Source organism: Teleopsis dalmanni, chromosome 1 (assembly GCF_002237135.1).
Source record: "Teleopsis dalmanni isolate 2A chromosome 1, ASM223713v2, whole genome shotgun sequence".
Taxonomy (NCBI): domain Eukaryota; kingdom Metazoa; phylum Arthropoda; class Insecta; order Diptera; family Diopsidae; genus Teleopsis; species Teleopsis dalmanni.
Window position 1 is genome coordinate 84298452 of NC_051846.1, and position 20959 is coordinate 84319410.

The 20959-nt window shown below is 27.4% G+C and overlaps 1 protein-coding gene across 1 annotated transcript in view; it reads left to right on the plus strand.

Moving 5' to 3' along the window:
- The first annotated feature begins 7612 nt into the window (after positions 1–7612).
- Positions 7613–20959, plus strand: part of LOC119686035 — a 65160-nt gene continuing 51813 nt past the window's right edge. Inside the window, exon 1 of the mRNA XM_038100496.1 lies at positions 7613–7752. Within this exon, the coding sequence (XP_037956424.1) occupies positions 7693–7752 (60 nt within the window). The 5' untranslated portion in view covers positions 7613–7692. The remainder of the gene's footprint in view (positions 7753–20959) is intronic.

The window sequence follows — 20959 nt, forward strand, 5'->3', positions numbered from 1 at the left end:
ATTTTAGAACGGCGAACGCAGTCGAGCATTGTAGATTGAAAATTAAAAATGAAAAAAAAAATTGAAAATAAAAATAAAAAAGTATAAAAGTATAAAAAAGTATAAAAGGATATAAGGATGAAACGATGCTACGAGGCAAGACGCACTGACAGCGCATCCTAGTGACACAAATATTTCTCGAACGCACGCACGCACACACACACACACACACACTTATCCGCAAATCCGCTCACAGAAGCAACTGCGAAAGCAACATGTTTGCTGCCACAACAAACAAAGCAGAGCAGTGAAGGACACGCAAACCGCGTTAAGCTTTCGACGCACGTAATTTGGTCTGTCACTGAAGCGCTGCTGCAGCCACTGCCGCTGACTTGCCTCGTTTCGCTTATAATTTATGCGAACGCCCACACGTTCTTAAGCTTGTCACTGCAACAGACAGACAGACAAACAGGCTGGGAGGAATTAGGCAAAGACGTTGAGTGGCACGGTCCAGCCGCGTAGCCGTTAGAATTGCACATAAACAAGTTTTAAGAAAAAAATAAAAAAGAAGATAAATAAATTTAAAACAAAAAATGTTGTGAAAATCTTTATATTGAAGTTGTTGACAAAATTGGAGCTCCTCCTGCTCTTCTTCACCCTCACCCATATCCTCGCACAATTGCCGTTGCCTTATCTACTTTGACTGAATTAATAAATTTTTATTTTATTTATTGTAATTGTTCTTGTGCTGATATTTTTTCTTTGCCTGCTATTCTGTGTTCTGTTATTTGTTGTCATTATAAAGTTGTAAGCTGACTCAACAAACAAACAAACAAACAAAACACATAGAAAAAAAAAAATAAATTGTGCTGCATAAAAGCATTTCGCATTTATTCTATAAATGTTTTTCTCATTTTTCAATTTTTTTTGTACGGAAAAATCAATTTCTGTGATAATTTTGTTGCTTTGGCATTTATCTTGTATCTTCACATGTAGTCATCCTCACCCAGCAATGAATGAAATTCTGTTATTTTCGTTTTACTAGCGAATTTTATCATTCAGAAGTGTTTTCCTTTAATTTCTAATAAAATATTTTTATTTTCACAGCGTTTTAGCTTAGCTTTTTCGCATTTAATAACATTTTTTCCAATTTTATTCTACATTATTTGCATGCTTTTTTTGTTGTTTTTTTGTTGCCTCATTAAAATCTCATACACGTCTTTGCCGGTTTCTTCTTCTTCTGTTTCTGTTTCCCTTTATTCTATTTACGCCGTTTGTTTTCTGTTTTCTATTCACTGTTTTTGTTTTTGTTGTTGGAAAATTGTTGCGTTTCGCCTAATGAATTCCACTTGAAAGTCGTGCGTACGGCATACAGCATACGGCGTACGGCAATGTAAGTACGTGGGTGTTGCAAGGTGGAGAAGAGCAACGCATTGCGATAAAGAGAGGAAAAGCTTACGAGTTGCTCTCTTGAAAGCACGTGATGCGAGTCTGTTGTGTCTCGTACACTGGAGAAATTGTTGCGGCTGAAACAATAGTGAGTTCTCCTTTGGTTGGAAAACAATTTTTTTTTATTTGTCACTTTAGTTCTGTACTTTTTGATATCGCATTTAACATATTGAATATTTTCCGCACCAACTCCTATTTTTATTAAATTCATGAATTAACTTAAACTTTAACGCTTAGAGCAGCACAGCGACGACTTCATGCTTCAAACTTGTGTTTGCAAGAAAGTCTTAAAATTTGTTTTTATTTATTCAAAATATTTACTAAAATTTTTATTTCTCAAAAAATTATTTACAAATAGGTAAATACAAGAATTATTTCCAAGACCACTGATTTGGTCTTGGAAATAAACCACGGGTATTTGCCAATATTCAAAACAGCTGTATGGTCAGCCAAAAATTCAATTAATTAACATAATATGAAATGAATTTTTGTTGTTGTAGTTCACTACTGTTCAAAACAACCTCTTTGTATTTAATTTTTTAATTCTTAAATTTCCTTACATTTTTTTAAATATTTCAAATTTTTAAAAAGTTCACCTTTTTTAAATTTAATAAATTATACCCACAAATATTTTATGGCTTTATTGTCTTTATATGGATATAAAAACATGTTTTCATAAAAATACTTGTTTAAATATTAAAAAATTTATGTCGAAAACATTATAGAACGATTTTTAAAAAACAAAATAAATAAAAGTTATTAATATCCTCAATAGAAAACCTATTAAAAAAAAGAACCACAGCTCAGCTTTGGCCTGCAGAATAAATAGGTTTTTAAGGAAGTACTTTTCGGTAAAGATGAAAGACCTACTAAATTATCTAAATTCAATGGGATTACACTTATAAGATCTGCGATCTGATATACAAATTCGCATTTTAAACTTAACTAAACCGAATATAAAATAGTAAAATATGATAGTATATGAAATATTTAATATAATTAATTATGATATAGATTAAACAAATTCATAATTCTATTATTGATGATGAACAATACGTATATGAAAACATAATAGTTAGCCATGCCTTCGTATATTCAGCTTAGTAGTTGGCCTGTTGTACTATGGTTCGTTTAACAACCGCTGAGCACGTTAAAATTATGAAACCTTTCTGGAAAAATGTTGATTTTGTTGTCGGTTTATTTTATATCGATTTCTCCTAACTGATAAGAGTAATTTTTCGTGTGGTTGACATATCATAAACAAAATTATCGAATTTTGCATAGTGACAATCCATAAGTAACTATAGAAAGTGCATTAAATACGAAAACAGTCTTTATATAGTGTGATATTTAGTCCCTATTTAGTCAATACTATGCAATGTGATGGTTCCATATTTTTCTAAAAGTAATAAAGATTTGTCAGATGACTATGGCTTCATGATCATTATTTCTTTTTGTCATTTAAAACATGTGGAAAGTATATGATTTCAACAGGACCTAGAATACATTTTTGGATTTATTTGCTGAAATAGTATTTAGCATACTTTACGTCAATTTTGAAAACTTTTTGTTCAAATCCTCTATTGTCTTCTGTGGTATTGTAATGGGTTATTATTTGACTTAAGTTGACTTCGGTGGATCCTTTCAAACTAATCTAATCTTCATTCTCTAACAATTTAAATGTATTTTGCTATCTACTAATTTTGTAAAACTAAGTATTGTAACTCTTTTACTTCCCCAGTCTCCATTTATTCGATTATCATTTTTAATAGTTGATTTAAGAATATATTTAAGTTTGTAGAATTTCCATAAGAGATGTATTTTGATTAAAATCCAATTTACACATACCACATTTTACCAAATATAATTTTTAAAAGACCTGAAATTCCAGAATAACTTCTAATAAAATAGAACGAAATTGAGACAATAGCGTTTAAATAGTTAAACGTTGTTGGAATACTATAATAAACCAAAACAATATATGAACGTCCAAATGGCGCCAAATATAATTAAAAATGATTAGAGTCAATAAGAAGATTTTTAGATATACTTCAGAAAATTTTTTCTCTATTGAAGAAAAAACTACCAAGTATACCGAAAAAAATTGTTGAGTTACTAACATTTCTTAATGTCAAAAAAAAATTTAAGATAATACATTAATTCTCTGATCTTACAAAAGAAAAATGAATATATTATATTATGCCAAATAATATTTTCCTTTGAAAGATAATTCGGATAAATTAATTTATTTGAATTAAGCAATTAACAATTATTCGTAGATCATGTTTAATTAAACAATTTCTTAAAGGACTGAACTTCTATGCCTCTACGAAGACATTGATTGACAAATCTCCATATGCTCTTAAATTCCATTATTTTGTGCTGTAACTATTATATTAAAATATAAATAAAATAATTTCGTTCTAATTTTTTAATGTAAACATAAATTAATAACAATTTATTGAATCATTCACATATTGTCTAATGAAAACTTAAGTCTTCAACTAATTTTGACTAAACAAATTTTTTTTTTTACACGAAAACAATATTTTACGTAATATTTTTTCCTTTAAGTTTTCAATTTTGACTGAATTCCACTACAAATTATCCTTTAAATGCCGGTAAGATATTAAGAATTCTTAACAAATTTAAAATTTCACTCAAAATAGAAATATTTAGAATATCTTTGAAAAAAAAAAGTATCTTAAATATTTTTTTTGTGAAAATAAAATAAAATTTTATGTCCAAAAACAATTATCAAATGCGGCGCAATAACAAATAATTTGGTGAAACTGCCTAAAACTGATGAAAATAAAACAACAACAAATACAATCATAAAAGCAACTACAACAACAACAATAACAACAACAACAGCAATAATAATTCAACAAAATCCATGCACAAATAGAGAACAACGTAGCAAAGCAAAATAGCAAATAAAAATCCAAAACCAAAACACTTTTCCAACCAAACAAACGCAAAGAGTAAATGCAAAACGAAATAAAAACAAAAAGCAAAAAACAAAAAGCAAAAAACGAAAAACAAAAAACACCTTACAAGCAGTAAGAATGAAAATTATATTATTTAAGATTAATGTCAACTCGCTCACACTCGCCAACATAAATCAATATGTGAATCATGCCATTTCTTTCATCCAACAACTCAGCAATCCAACAACAACCACTAGGGGTAGTTTTTCCAAGCAACGTTCTGCATGACACATATGTATGAAGCCGAAAATAAAGCAAAAGCGTAGTTGTGTGATAGAGCGCAGTTCGCTGGAAAACTGAAGTTCGCAAGTGCACGAAATCGTATTAAATCACCAAAGGCGAAGACATGTTCGACTGTGTTCGATGTTCGACGCAATGTTTCAATTGGTCGGTTCGAACGTTCGTACAAACTCGTCGGTTGATTCGTTTTTTGCTGATTTTCGGTTGGATTTTTAGTTGGTTTTCTTCGTCCGCTTTGGCCATCCTTTTTCAGTGTGAAATTGAGTTTTGTGTAGTTAAGTCAGAATTTTCGTAAAATTCTTGTGTACTGTCGTGAGACATTTTAAATAATTATTAAAGCAGTTAAACCAAAAATCCAATACAAAATTTAAATTAATAAAAATTTATTAAACAAATTGATTTGAAAATATTTAATGCAGAAATAAATTAGAAATCAATAATTAATTTGTTTGTTAACGCGTTTGTTTTGTTGTGTTGTTAGTTTTGTTGTCTGATAAGAATTTTAATTGGCAAACTTGTGTTTTTAAATATTTCTCATATGAATATATCTCATCGGTGAATTGGTAAACATTTGTGCAAAATTCGGTTTAATTATTTGAGAATTGGAAACTTGAGTACGCGTTTTATGTTCTTTTCCCGGAAAAAGTTCTGGACCCAAGTAAACATACACGCAAAGTAAATAAATCGCAACAATCTGCTTAGATAAATTAATTGTATAAACAAATCCGAATCAAATCTTGTTGTGCGCCGTGAACGACAAGCAACTTTTGTGTGAGTGGCAAATTTCCTCCAAAATTTTTGCTTCGCCTTCAATAATCCAAAATTCAATTTTCCATACTAAAATCAGATTTTTACAATTTAAAATTTTACAATTTAATTTTAAACTCAGTGCTTTTTTTGATCAGATTTTTTTCTTTTTTCTTCTTTCATTTTGGCAAAATCATGAGATCATATTGAGTTCAAATTTATTATCATTTCTTTCCACAGAACGTTTAATTTTGCTTTTGTTTATTAAATTTTATCGGAAAAGAAAATAAAAATCTTCAATTCAGCAGAAAGAAATTATTTCACACCTGAATTACTACACTTTTAATACTCGAATCATATATGGACGTCTAAAAATTATTTCAAAAGCAAATAAATATAAAACATTATAATAAATAAAAATTAAAACTAAAACAAAAATTCAGTTATTTACTACAATTCAAAAAGTCTTAAATTTTTTTTAATTTAAAATATAATATATGAAATCTTAAATTATAAATATATAAAGTCTTCAATTAGTAAAATAATTTCCTTTTCTCATAATTGACTTGAAAATTAAATTAATTATAGGATGAATTTAATTCATTTAAAATATGTGTTGAACAACAAATTAATAAAATCTTAAAGACTAAGTAGTTTTTAAAGTAATTAGATTTTGAGAAGAATTATTTTAAAAATATTACATTTTTTTAAAACATTGTATTTTTGAATATTCACTTATGACTTTTTACTATAATAAATGTATTAATATTTATATAAATATATATATTTAAAATAACGTATGAAATAACTAAATCTTATAAAATAAAATAATTAAATATTATGCATATTATGCAAATATTATTACATTATATACTAATAAAAAAAATATCTTATATCTATTTGTCAACACATTTAATTATATTGCAAGTATAAATTTTAATTACCAAACGAAAATATTCTTCTGCCTTATTTCTATTAGCGCTGTCATATTAAATATTAACCTTTAGTTGAAGTTAAAATACATTATTTAAGAAAAATTTATTACTTTAATTAATGCTATATAAAATTATAATATTAATGCAATATCACACATTATGTTACATTTCTGCAGAGTAACACTAACCTATATCTATTTCACTTGACAATTTTATCTATTAATTTAAAATATAATTTATAAAATTATGGTGTGTCATTTTAATTTGTACATTATTTTTTTTATTATTTTCTATCAATTTGTATTATTTCTATGTTTATCCTACATTGCCTAGTATATTCTACATCATGTTATAGTTTTTTTCTTAGGTATATAAGATACATAAAAGTATATAATATTTTATATTAAATTATTATTTGAAATTATTATTTTTTTTAACTGCTCTATTTACTAAGCTTTTTAATGTTTAAGTGATAGGTTATATTGAAATTCAAATAGGTTTGAAGGCTTTATTGAATACATAAATATTTTTATTTTTTTTAAATTTTTATATTAATACACCTTATTAAATATACTGAAATGATTAAAGCTTAGTTATCTATATGTGTATACAGAAAAATTAATTAGAAGTTTAGGAAAATAAAATACTCAACAAATTATTTTTTAAAGATTTCTATACTAAATAAATTTTTATTTATATATATGTATATGTATTAAATAATATAATATATATTATTTAAAATTTTTAATGGTAGTTTATGTACTTTAAGTATATTAACCTTTATTCGTTTAGTCGTTTCTGAACATAATTATTATATAACACTTTTTATTATTGTATAATATATAAAATATTTTAAATTACGAAAAACACTACAATCCAGTTAATTTTTTATGATTGGTTTTAGTTCTTTTTATTTTTTTTTTTTTTTGAAACTTTGTATAAAAATTTCGAGAGCGAAGCAAAAATTTATACATTTTTAATTGTTTAAAGTGAAACAAAATTTAAAAATTTATTTTCGATTATGTTTCGAATTTTAGCAAAACTTTTCAAACAAATTAATAAATCAAAATTTTTATAAAAAATAACTTACATGCAAATAAAAATACAAACTAAAACGTTTACCCCAAAAGTAAAATTCCAAAAAACCTTTTAAATTTGTGCAGCAAATCAAAAGTTTATAAACAAAATAAAAATAAAAAAGTTTATTAAAAACATTAAACAATTTGGTGTTGTGCAAACCAAATATTAAACAAAAAAAAAAAACAAGTAAAAAAAAAATTAGAAAAAAAAACTCAAACAGATTTGATAATTGTTTTCTGCTAAGGCCTACGTCATTCAGAAAATCGTTCCATATGGTTCATATTATTGAATTGGTCGGCCAGCCGAAGGTTGACTTTGCTCAACAAGTTACTGTGAGTATTGCTGACTTTAACTATTAAATTTGTGTATGAAAATGTATCTATGAAAATATTGTAGATGAAATTCGCTACTTTTAAGTGGCGAAAAATGTGCGCCAAACACAGAAAAAACAAATGCAAAAACGGCAAATGGGGAAAAAAGTTGAAATAAAATAATAATAAATCTTGCGTTGTAGTCACGTAATGACAACATAATATGTGACTTTTCCTACCAGAACGGAGCTCGGTCCCCACCCTGCGCCGCTGCTAATAAAAGCCCATATAACGCACTTTTATTGCCAGTTGCGTAGCCTACATTTTCCGAGCGTATTTTTCCTCAATTAATCATCCTTTTTTCTTCCATACTTCGGGTAAATTGTTCTGGTAGTAGGAAAAATTAAGTTGTTCTGGGTTAATATTACAAGGAAATCAGAGTGTTTAGCGTTTAATAAATTGAAAAGCATTACTTTTGAATATTTTTGTAAATAAACAGAACTTATGTAAACACATTATTTGTCTGTTATTCATATAAAAATAGAACTTAATATTTATATGAGCTTTTTTTTTATTAAACATTTCATTTGTTAGTTCGAAATATTTAAAAAAAAACTCATGTCGATTTATTATGGAAAAAGCATTTGTTTAGGACTTTTAGAATTAAGAAGAATATAATTTTGGCTATTAATTTTCAATTAGTTTTTGAGATATGGTGATTATATTAATATATTAAAAAAATTTTAAACATATATTAATTAGGCGAAATATTGTTATAAAAGTTGAAATTCAATTCAATGGCAAATTATTATTAAAATTTTAACATTAATTGTTATTTTTATATACATATATCTAACTATTCGGCACAATATTAGATATATCTAAAAATAAATTTCGTTTTTTTTTTTTATTCGATCCTTCAAGGATGAATTTTCAACTTAATAAATATTAAACATACTGAATATCGTTATTTATATCAATAACTTAAAAAATTAATTCAAAAAAACCAAAACTTGATTTTGAATAAATATATTTATTTTATAAATTCGTAAAGTATGGAAATGCGAGGTTAAAAAATATATATGGAGGGGTTTTAATAAGTTTTTCTTAACGAATGACACTTAAAAAAACTATTTTTGTTTATATTTTTAAATTTTGACTCAACACTTTATATTAAAATATAAATATTAATAATTAAAAATAGATTCATTCCATTTAAAAACAATTATTTAAAATTTTTCACAAGAATAATTATTAATTAAAGCCCTTGTGATTTGAAATGTATTATTTAATAAAAATTCAATTTAATGTATTTGAAGTCCAATTCTTTAATACATTTACATATAAAGAAAATTGCATATATTCAATTTACTTATTTTCAAAGGCATCTGGTATTATACATTAAGACCGAAAAGTTTTCGGAAATTCTCATTTAAAATTCGCGCGCTGTATATTTTTCGATATTTTAAGTTTATGTAGTTTGGCAGCACTGTCCTTAATTACTATGCCAAAAATGAGCGCGATCTGTCAGACAGTTCGTTTACGGCAGCTGTTGAAACCAGTTCCCCTCAGTAGTGCGTTGCGAAAAAAACAATGGAAAAAAATATTGAACAAAGAGTTTGCATCAAATTTTGTGTTTCGAACGAAATTTCGTGTGCAGAATCGTTGCGAATGCTACAAAAGGCTTATGGGGAATCAGTTTTATCGAAAACTCAAGTTTATGAGTGGTACAAAGCCTTTCAGTACGGTCGTACGACCGTCGAAGACATTTCGCAACGCACTACTGAGGTGAACTGGTTTCAACAGCTGCCGTAAACGAACTGTCTGACAGATCGCGCTCATTTTTGGCATAGTAATTAAGGACAGTGCTGCCAAACTACATAAACTTAAAATATCGAAAAATATACAGCGCGCGAATTTTAAATGAGAATTTCCGAAAACTTTTCAGTCTTAATGTATATTTAATAATTAATGTTCATAAGCTCAAAGAATTTCTTAAAAAATAACAGACTTGAATCCATTTAAAGATTGTTAATTTTTCAAATTTTTAAAAATTCGAAATTAAATTAATCTAAAAATTATTTTTTGAATTGTTGTGGAATAAATAAATGGTATAATATATTAATTTAAAAGTTTATTTAATATAATTTAAGTTTAATTTACATTAATTTGATATTAATTAATGTAGCACATAATAATATGATTCAGGTGTAATATTCTTAAGTGGTAATATTGAAAGCAAGAGTTTTTTATATTAAAGATATTACAAAATATTTTTTATCATATTCATATTCAGTATAATTGAAATTGAACTGAGATCATAAAAACTTCTTTAAATATTTTTGCAAAGTTTCATCTACGTCACTATTTATTTTATTGAAGTTGTTTCAGTTATACAATCCTCATTAATTTATTTGGCCATAATAATCCATTATCGATTGTGTGTATACATTTTTCACTCTAATAAAGTTCGATAAGTTCGATAAATATGTCCTTAATTTAATCACTCCACGGCAGAAACAGTTCAATTCTCCGTCTTCTTCCATAAACTATTGCTTCAAATCCTTTTCTAGCGGGAATATCATCATTTAGGTAAGTGATATGAGCAAAACAGCAAAGCCGTTTACTGATTTATGTGGAAATCAGTGACTTCACACTCGAAAAAAAAATTATTTTTTCCACATTAGGTGAAAAGGTCTCTCTTATATTTATAACGGACAATGTTCGTTCATGACCGTCATTCTAATCAGTTTAATGCCATTGTTCTTGCAAGATAAAACTAAAATGGCTTTAAATAGACTTTTCGTTATGAGTAAATATAAGTTAATGTTTTTTTTTTTTGAATAGACTTAAATAGACTTTGTGCAAACTCTTAGAAAATATATGAACTTAAATCTGTCAGATTAGTACTTCCATAAATGAGAAACATGTTCCAATCAAAACTAATTGATTAAATTAAAACCATAACTCAACCATATCAAGTGAGAATAGTTGATCTATCATGCAGTTAGAGATTGTATGTAATTATTTATATTGCTGTTGAAATGGTATTGATATGGATATCGTAGGGAACTGCAAGAACTATTACTTTAACTGTTACTTTAGGCTTACTAAATATAATGAAATTTTGTGTTTGAACTAGTACTGGTCTACCCCAGAAGTTTGGGTTATTTTATATCAATGTCAATATTTTTTTGTTATACAATAATTTCGGATGTCACACGTTATGTATTCTTGATAATTGCTAGTATATATGACCCCCACTTTATACCGGTACCATAAAATCTACAATTTAAGGATATTATTTGATTTATCAGTTATTGGTAACGTCGTCATCTATTAAGCTTTGGTATCTTCTTTTCTTCTTAGTGTACGTTTCGCTTAGTCGGGCATAGGGCCGTAACAATTCTGTTAAATCGCACTCTATAAGGAATATCTCTGCATATATCGTTTGATATGTACTGCACTTCTGTCATTTCTCTTTCAAGCTTTGGTATATATCTTCTACATATTGATATTCAGTTATAGTTCTGTGTTAGGAAGCGCTATCATATATTAACATCAACTTTCTAACAAATGTAACTTACGTCATATCAAAAAGCACAACTAAACTACTGTAAATAAATAATGTATTTCCAATAAATCCCAAATATTATATTGTAGTATATTCTCTACTTTTACAGAATATCTCTTCTGTGATTAGTAATATATACCATTTGCTTAATATCTATGGTTTGTATAGATTGTTAATGAATAATCATAATAAAATATATAATTTTTTGGATTATTTTGGTTCTATTCCAGATTAAATAAAGGAGTTATCTATTTCTTTATAATGTTTCCGTACAGTAATGACACATATACCTTTTTATATGAGTAGGTTTAACACCAGGTGTAAGTCACCGGATTTGGTGATCAGAATTATTATTTATAGTACTGTTTGGCACTCAAATTGGAATCAAATATTTTATTACATATATATAGACAATGTCAATAAAATGACTCGACTATAAATGTAATATATCCTTGTCGCAGTAATTCTGTTTCTGGTATTTCCGAGAACTACACACATATTCCATTTCAACTCAGGTGTTTTTGGAACAACCGGAAAGTGTGACGTTAATTTTTCCATTTGTTTAATTATAATTTTTGTTACACTTTAAACGCAAAACAGAAACACATTTTGGAATTTAATGCAATCGATGAAATACTTGATTGATCCAAAACAAAAAAAATACAAAAAAAAAATAAAACAGAAACCTTAAAGCTCTTTTGCTCCGCTTTCTGATATGAATTTTTGTGCACATATTTTCAATTCATTTCGTTCGTATTTATTTATTCTATTCTTTCGCACATGCTGCTTCTTATCTCAATTTGTGTGCCAATATTGCCACCCTCCGCTCGTGTGGCGGTATGTGTTTGTGGATGAGTGTTTGTGTATGTGCGTATATGTGCGCTGTGTGCTCTTACAAATAATAGAACATTTTTACTTTTGGTTTTTTTGGTTTTTTCTTTCCAGATTATCTGAGCATTGCGTAAATTTCATTTATTTTTTTTTCTATGCTTTTTTGGATTTTGTTTTTTGTTTTTGTTTTTGTTTTTGTTTTTGTTTTTAAGTTTCGTTGTTAACATTGTTGCTGCTACGTGGTGCGTGAGTGCATGCGTGCGTGCGTGCGTTAGTCCGTCGTGTATTTTGTTTTTATTGTCCTTTGTGTTTTTCTAGGGGATGTTCTCTAATGATGACACATTCCTCTTGTTATTCCACTCAGTTCACAAGTTCCTTTTTCCTTTTTTCTATTTTCTATGTTTTTGTTTTTTTTTTATTTTGAACACTGTGTACTATTTTTTTCTATTTACATTTTTCTGTTAGAATTTTCGGTTTCGGTTTCGATTTTTATTTTTAAGTTATTTAATATTAAAGTGGAGCAAACTCGTTGACATACTTTTCTCGTCTTTTATTTTCCTTTTTTTAATAAAAGTAAATAACCTTTTAAAATACCCTTTTTTACGTTGATATCCTTTCTAAACAAAATAAATGAAATTTTTATTATTTCCCATCTACTTTCAGATGGCAGAAAAGCAAAGTACTTGCTTTGGTAAATAGAGTATCTCTTTAAAATTTAATAGTTGCGAATCCATGAAGAACGTCAATAAGTTAGAAAATTATTGCTCCATTTCACTGCTGCACTCCGAAGTTTACTGATGTCATTTTTAATAAAACAATATTAATTTTTTCTACGAAATGGAAAATTGTGTTTGATTTTAAGGACAACTTTTTTTTATAAAACAGAAAAATTCTAACAACAAAAACTTTATTATTTGAACAATATTGGCAAGGACCAACTGGACTGAATAATGAAAAGTTAAATTTTATTCAATGTTCATTTCATTGGACCGGATGTAATATAAATTCATACTAACAAATGAGAACAGTTCTGTGTCGGTTTTAACTGATACCTTATAAGTATTGTAAATAGAGTTGTGCCAAGATAAATAGACTAAGTAGATACTACAGTAGCGATGCTTTTTGTCACAATGTAGGTTAAATTTCACTTAATCTATCTTGAATGGGTGGTTATTAAATGAATATTAGAAAAACAGTGCAAACTAAAGATCTTGTCAATCTAAATCTGGAAGTATCAGACTTAGTTTATAACATTTTATGTTATCATTTATGTTATATTTCTCACTAGAAATTTGTTTGGATCAGTCATCATCATTATTAGCTCTGGTATTCTTAAAGAATGTAGAACTACTCCTGCAAGCAACTTTTTCATTTTCATCTTTCACTATTTCTATTCTTTCCCTTCATACCAGTCTTAGACAGACAGTTCATATGTAGATTCAATTTAATTTTCTTACTAGAAATATTATATATATTTCTATATATATTTCTAGGTATATTCTTACTAGAAATTGGTTTAGATCAGTCATCATCATTATTAGCTCCGGTAAGCAACTTTTTCATTTTAATCTATCTCTATTTCTATTCTTGTCCTTGATATCAGTCTCAGACAGACAGTTTATATATAGTTTCAATTTAATTTTCTTCAAACCATTTGATGTTGAAACTTTTGATTTTCTCTGGTACTTGTTTACCTGTACATACTATTGTATATCAGCTAGTGCAGTTTTTCAACTTTACTAAGAAACTTCAGAAACTTTTAGCGCTTATACACATTAATCAATATACGTTAGTTTTAAGGTACTATTTCCTTTTCTTTTTGGGTCAGATTTTGTTTTCGTATATTACTTCTAAAAGCTTACTTCTAAAAATTGTTTTAAGGCGTTTGCAAACACCATAATGGCATAGTCGGAGCCATTCTTGTTACACCACAATGAAAGAATACCGCTATCAGAGTTATTGTAACAGAATTCTTAAAGGCTTAATAGTTGCTCAATAAATCACACTAACTTCTGAAGCCAACGTTATTAAGTTTTGTTTGCTGCATTATTTCTCATTTATTTCTTGCTAACAGTAATAAGTTTTATTGACTTTTGAATCGAGTTACTTAAATCTCTCCAATGACTTTCTATTGTAGTATCCCAAGCGTAACTTTTTCTTCGGTTTCTATATGTTCAAACTTTAAAAACTCTCTTTATTTAAAATGCCTTGAGCAATTAGGAGTTCTATTAGTACTTCCAAATACTTGTTTTATTATTTTTTATTAAAATAACCTGAATTATTCAAGGTAAAATTGACATTTAAACAAACAATCTTTTATTCAGAAGGTTAATTAACACTGAGGTAAATCTGGATTTTAGATTTGAATCACAGATAATTGAATTGAATTATAGACTTCACTCAAAATGCTGTTTTTCATTATTTTCTAAGTAATACAGTTGAGTGTTATTATAATTCTTAGAACTAAATCAGCTGCTGTCGAACCAGATTATGTTAATTGACACATTGTTGTACATAATATATCGAATACTATTTCAATAATAATTTCAAAGACCATCAATTATCATTTCACAATTTCTATAAAATATTCTGACTAGAGTTTATAATAATTTAAATAATATTATATTATATTATCAAATGCAATGACTAAATTGTTTAATTTAATTACTCAAATTTTTTTATATCACTTGAAAATTTATTATATACACCAGCAACGATAACCTTAAATATAACTAAATAATATTAATATTATTAAAACTAAATTGATATAAATATTTAGATAAAAATCTCTCGCATTTCCCGCAGTATATAATATTATTTTCACACATAATGCAAACGCAAATATAGCTCATATATATAAAATGAAGCGGTTTATTCGGATTGATGACATATATATTGTAATTCTTTAATAATAATTAATTATTATAACTTATTATAATAATAATAATGCAATTTATTTATTAACTTCAAGATATATAATAATTCTCTATGTAGAATTACGGTATTTAGGTATATTTTATTATGATAATTAATATATCAATGGATAATTAATGTTAATGTTACTGTAGAGGCCCTGTGCTCCATAAGGAGAAGAGAACTACAGTAAGTAAGTAGGTAATGTTACTGTCATAAAGGAGAGCATAACTTTTTATATCATTGGAATATTAACCGAAATCAATATAAGTTGTTTCAACTTTTAACTGTATTTGAACCTTTTAATTAGCTTCATTATAGTTATTACTTGTGATGGACTAACCACGTTTTTCTCATACTCTCCTTTTTCTTAACTAGGAATATAACTAGGAGAAGTAATATAGTTTTATACACAACGGGAAATATGAGATAAATGAAGATTAAATCGTTAAATATGAAAATTATTTTAACAAATATTTTGAAAAAAAATTGAGTTTACTTTAAATATTCAATTATTACAAAAGTTATTGAAAAAATAGTTTTAAATGAATTTGCAGCTCTTATATGCATATTAACCCTTTTAGTGGTCTTAGCCCTGATAACTGAAAAACGAATTTTTGAGAAGTCAAGAAAATTAAAAAGGTGGCATCTCAATTAGTAATAAAGTGCTGGTTACCTAGAACTTTGATTATTTTAACAAATTTTTCCATAAATTTGAGACAGATTATTGTAACTTATTATTAGTTATATAGCATTATCTCATTTTAATTTCTCATTTGATATTGGCGTACTATCTTCTTTATTGGTTATTAATATAGGTTAAGCTTGGTCCACAGATATTAATTACTTTTTTTACAAATCTCTATGATTTTTTTTATAATTCAATTTTAAAGACACAAAATCTTTAAAACGATTTGTGTCTACCATATTGTGATCAGCATAGGTTATAAACGGTTACAATCGGTTTTATATCAAACAATATCATCAAGCGTATTTAGCTATTATAAAAAACTTTTTTGATCCAAAATGGAAATTTAATTAATTACTATAGCTCATTGTAGTTAATAATATGAAATGCTGGAATAACTTAAAATTTCTACTGAAAACATAGTACATATTTTTCCTGATACAAAAATTGAGATTAAATTATTAATGAAATTCTAGAAATTCCCTTCACCCATTGTACTGTCGTATAAAACTCTTTTAGCCATTACTAATCATTAATAAAGTCTAATATATTCTTTAAGAGAATGTCATGTAGCAGACGAAGTACGTTCTGAAATTAAGTTCTACGTTCTGGACAGTAACGTCCTAATTTAAAAAAAAAATTGGTGGGTAGTAAGTAGATACTATAGATAGTATTGCTTCGAAACTGTTTTAAAACTCAATTTTTTAAAACAATGTTTGTGTTTCCTATATCAATACTTTTGATCATTTGCTTTTTATTTCGAAACATATTTATTAATTTCGAATGATAATGAGGATAGGACATATTTTAGCTATCAAAACACATTTTTTAAATTGTATATAAAATTGCATATATACAATTTAAATGAATACGGTTTCATTTTATATAAACCGTGTACAGTTTATAACATCGGAGTCATTCAATACATTTTTTCTAAGCAAACTGATTGCTTATATTTTCTATATTTCCACATTTTTTTATTATTTATTATCATTTTATTTTTATATACTCATATGGAACGATTGTAGTATTAATGTATTTGAAAATAAATTTATAATATCGTTAGTTGTATCTGTAATATAAAATTATATTTTTAATATCATTCATAATTGTAGATTAACAATTATTTTAGTAAAAAAATTTTATTATGGTCACAAATTTTTGGACGAGGCACTTAAATCAAGATCTTTGGAAACGATTTTTGTTGTTTAAATCTTCCACTTTTCAGCTTTCAAAATACATTACTGAAGTTTCGTACTTTCGTTAACGAATTTTTAACAGGTGTAGTCTAATTTAACTAAAAAGACCCCCAGCTTTATTAAAAGCCCATAAGATCTAAGCTTATATGTTGTTATTTGTCATTAAAATGAATGGGCGAATATACCAATTCTTCAAGTTACATTTAAATAATTGAAAGATACGATACTCGCATATATATACACACACCCATTAATAAAAAATAATAACATATTTTTGCATTCCGCTCTTTAATTCCTGAACTTAATATTGGAATTATTGCATATTCAAAAAGTTCATAATTAGATTGAAATTTATAATTTTGTATTAACGCAAGAAAAAAAAACAAATAAATAAATTACTTCATTTAATTACCTGGTAACTTTTTATTTGGTACAAACAGTTGTGGTGCCACTTCACTGACTCCCACATGCCCCGAGCTTGATTCCTATCGTATTTCACTACGGCTAATTGCTACTAATTTTAATACTTTCCATTTTATCTTGATGCTTTTACAGCAATTTAGTGTAAGTCCACATAAATAAAGAAATGAATGTGTTGAACATAATTTTACGCTTGACACGTAAGTTACTGTAAAGGCATGACGCCTATTAACGCCTTTTCTCGCCACGTAAACAAAGCTGAAACACTGATTTGTGGACTTTTTCCTATCAAATTACCCACTTTACATTAAGGAACAAAAGTAAGAGGAAAAAAACTAACTACAACACTCGAAGAAAACAAAAAATGTACAAAAATTACCGCAAATTATTTAAGTAAGCAAAAGTAAAGAACAATAAGTAACTAAGAACTTCACGCCGCCTAAAAGCATGCTTTGGAATTTCACTCCTTCTGCATTTCGTAATAATATATTTAAGCTTGTGTTTGTCAAATAAACATACTCGAGAGAGCGCCTATTATAAACACAAAACTCATGCAATTCTGTCTTATAAATATTAAATTGTTTTTCTTTATACCTACACCTCTGCTTCAAGCTGCTTCTTTCCTTCCTGCGCTCACAGTTCCGAAACTATTGTGGTTAGCTCGGTACTAAGTTCTGTGGCATTGTGTTTGCGCCTAAAATTACCTGCTAATAATCATAAATAAGTTAGTATGGAAAATTGTGGCGGTTTGGTGGGAAAGAACTGTTAGAGCTAATAATATGCAATGTAAGCACCTTGTTTATGGCTCCAGCACACTTCGTACTGATATGCATTAGCATATAATTTATTAATTTTTTCACTTTTTCCTTTGTTCGAATATTTATTCCTGGCATACTTTTAGTGTTATTGCTTTGTTAATGTGCACACACAATCACAGTTACTTAGATTTTTTTTATGATTTTTTTTTTTTGTATCTGCTTTTGTAATAGAGGCGACATGTTTATGGCAGTGATAACTGCGTGCGAGTGTTTGTGGTTGGAATTTTCCGTGATTTTTTGCCGCGATTTTTGGGGTTCAAAACTTTTGTTATAGCTGTCCAAAATTCTTTTTTTTCTAATATTTCTGTTATTTTTTTGTTTTGTAGTACTTTAGTTCTTCGAATATTTTTGACTTTTGTTTCTTGTGACTATTTTTAAACTACTGTTGCCTTTTGTTTTTCATTTTCACATTCACTTTATCGTTTGAGCTTATCTTATTGTGTGAGGGCAGCCCTGGCAATGTATATAGTGCTTATCAACATCCCTTAATTCCGAAAGCCTATTACCACTACGTGCGTCGCATAACGTGTTCTGTTGCTTTGGATCTATGACAAAGCAAAAAAAGCAAGTAACACAAGTTTTTTCACAAAGCTCTCAATTCCACTAACAAGGTTTCGGTGGATTTAATTGCCTCGGGCTTTTCCACTAGATATTCACAGTTGACACTGATTCAATATCGTCACATTTACTCATAAGCGTATCGCCTTCTTGACAACGATTATAACTATTGGATACTTTGATAAATATATATGTAAGACTAAACCTGAAAAATGTTAAGTGTAATGCTTCACAGTTTTTAAATTTTTAAGTGAAACGGTAAAAGTGTTTTCGAAAAAATCCAAATATTTCAAATCACTTTTTCTTCATAAAAGACTTTAAAAGAACAATTTAATGTCACTAAGTGCTACAACCCGGAAAGAGTTCTAACATAATTCGCTATCGTGTGTTTCGATGTGTCCGATCCAACTCCGAATAAAAGATGTTCAGTTTGTATTCGTAAGTAATATGTTTTGACCGATACATATTACATGACACGCATACGTTTTGTTGTTTTGAAATTACCTTCCAGCCCTACTATGGCCGCATTCAAAATAAATGATTCAAGTTTGCTCTTTGTGTCTTGTAACGCATGGTTATAATGCAGATATCATCTTTATAATTAAGATCACTCGAATGGTGTCCATTGCATGCCGTTGCATGACGTCCACGGTTGCCTCCCGTAGACATCTTTCATATTCTTCTGTTATACTCTTATATTAACGATCTTGAACTTATCGACATCAAAACATTGTGCAATATTATTCAGAGTATAAATACCGGCAGATCTTAATCGCAGTTTTGCCACTAGCAGACTATGATCGCTACATATGTCTGCACCCTTTCGTGTATGAACGAAATTGTAATTAAAAATCTTTTGCTTATTAAGATGTGGTCGATGTAATTGCGGATGCAACCGTCTAGGTATTCCCAGATATACAGTTATATATATCTAAATGGGAAAACCTAGTGCGACCAATAAACAAATTGTTATTAATGCAGAATTCGACTAGAGGTTCGCCATTATTGTTTCTAACCGCACCCAGTCCGTGGTTACCCATTATTTGTCGTTCATTAGTATTATCGTTGCCAACTTTTGCATTAAAATCTCCAATTATTTTTATTGTGTTTCGTATAATTCGTATAATTCATCCTTCATTGACACTTCAGCAATCTTTGTTCCTGCATAACACTGTATTATCGCAATCTTGCGAAACTTGGTGTTGAGCCTTTTTCGAACTAAGGTCAATATTGATTTAGAGTAGAGGTCGTCTTGATAGCATCTTAACATGCTATTAAATAATTTGTTAAATGTTTGATTAAATGATTAAATGGATCATTTAATGTCAGCTTCGCGGATATCTCTCTCTGATTTTTCTTTAATATACCACGTTATTATCTGCTTTAATATCTTATATCTTGATTTAAAATTGGACAGTACTTTTTACACTATATTTATTGAATCAAGTAATAATTATATTAATTTGTTTTATTTAACAAGCAACTATACAAGTAAATTATATTGAGTATTAGTTTTATTCAGAATAACTAAATTGAGCTACTAACATTAAAAATTTCAAATATATGAATACGTAGGTATTCGATACGTTTATATATATAATAATAAAATTTTATTGTTTAGAAAATAATTTTTTTTTTTTTTAAAAAATAATTCACCTCAATTTTTGTTTAAAAAAAAAAACTGCTAAAATATTAAAACTTTTAAAAAGTTTTTTTATTCTTTAATATTCTCTCTTACGCCAATATTTACTTACCTTTCGGTTAAAAATTTAATTAATTTCTATTAATAGCTTAAGATATATTAAATGTGTATATATACATATATATACTTTTAAGTCTTTATGAAATTGAATTGAATTGAATTCTTTTACTCCAAGTATTACGATTCCTTATAAAACTCTTGTTCTTCTCTTCTTCATTTCAACATAGCCGTTTAATGTTCATGAGGTCTCGGGTTGGTGCAATCGGAGAAGTACACATATTTTGCCTATTTGAACTCAATTTCAATTGAAATTGTTCAATATTTTTCGTTTTGAGCAAAATTTAATCGTTTCGATATTTTTACGCTATCAAATTGTTTATTTTTCATTTTCTAAAAATAGCGCCAATTCCACAAATATAAACAAAAGAAGGTTTTCCACACAGAAAAGAATTTCCGAAGTGAAAATGAAATACAGACGAGTTGGATTAAACAATATCTTCCAGAAAAAAAATCAAACAATTTTTT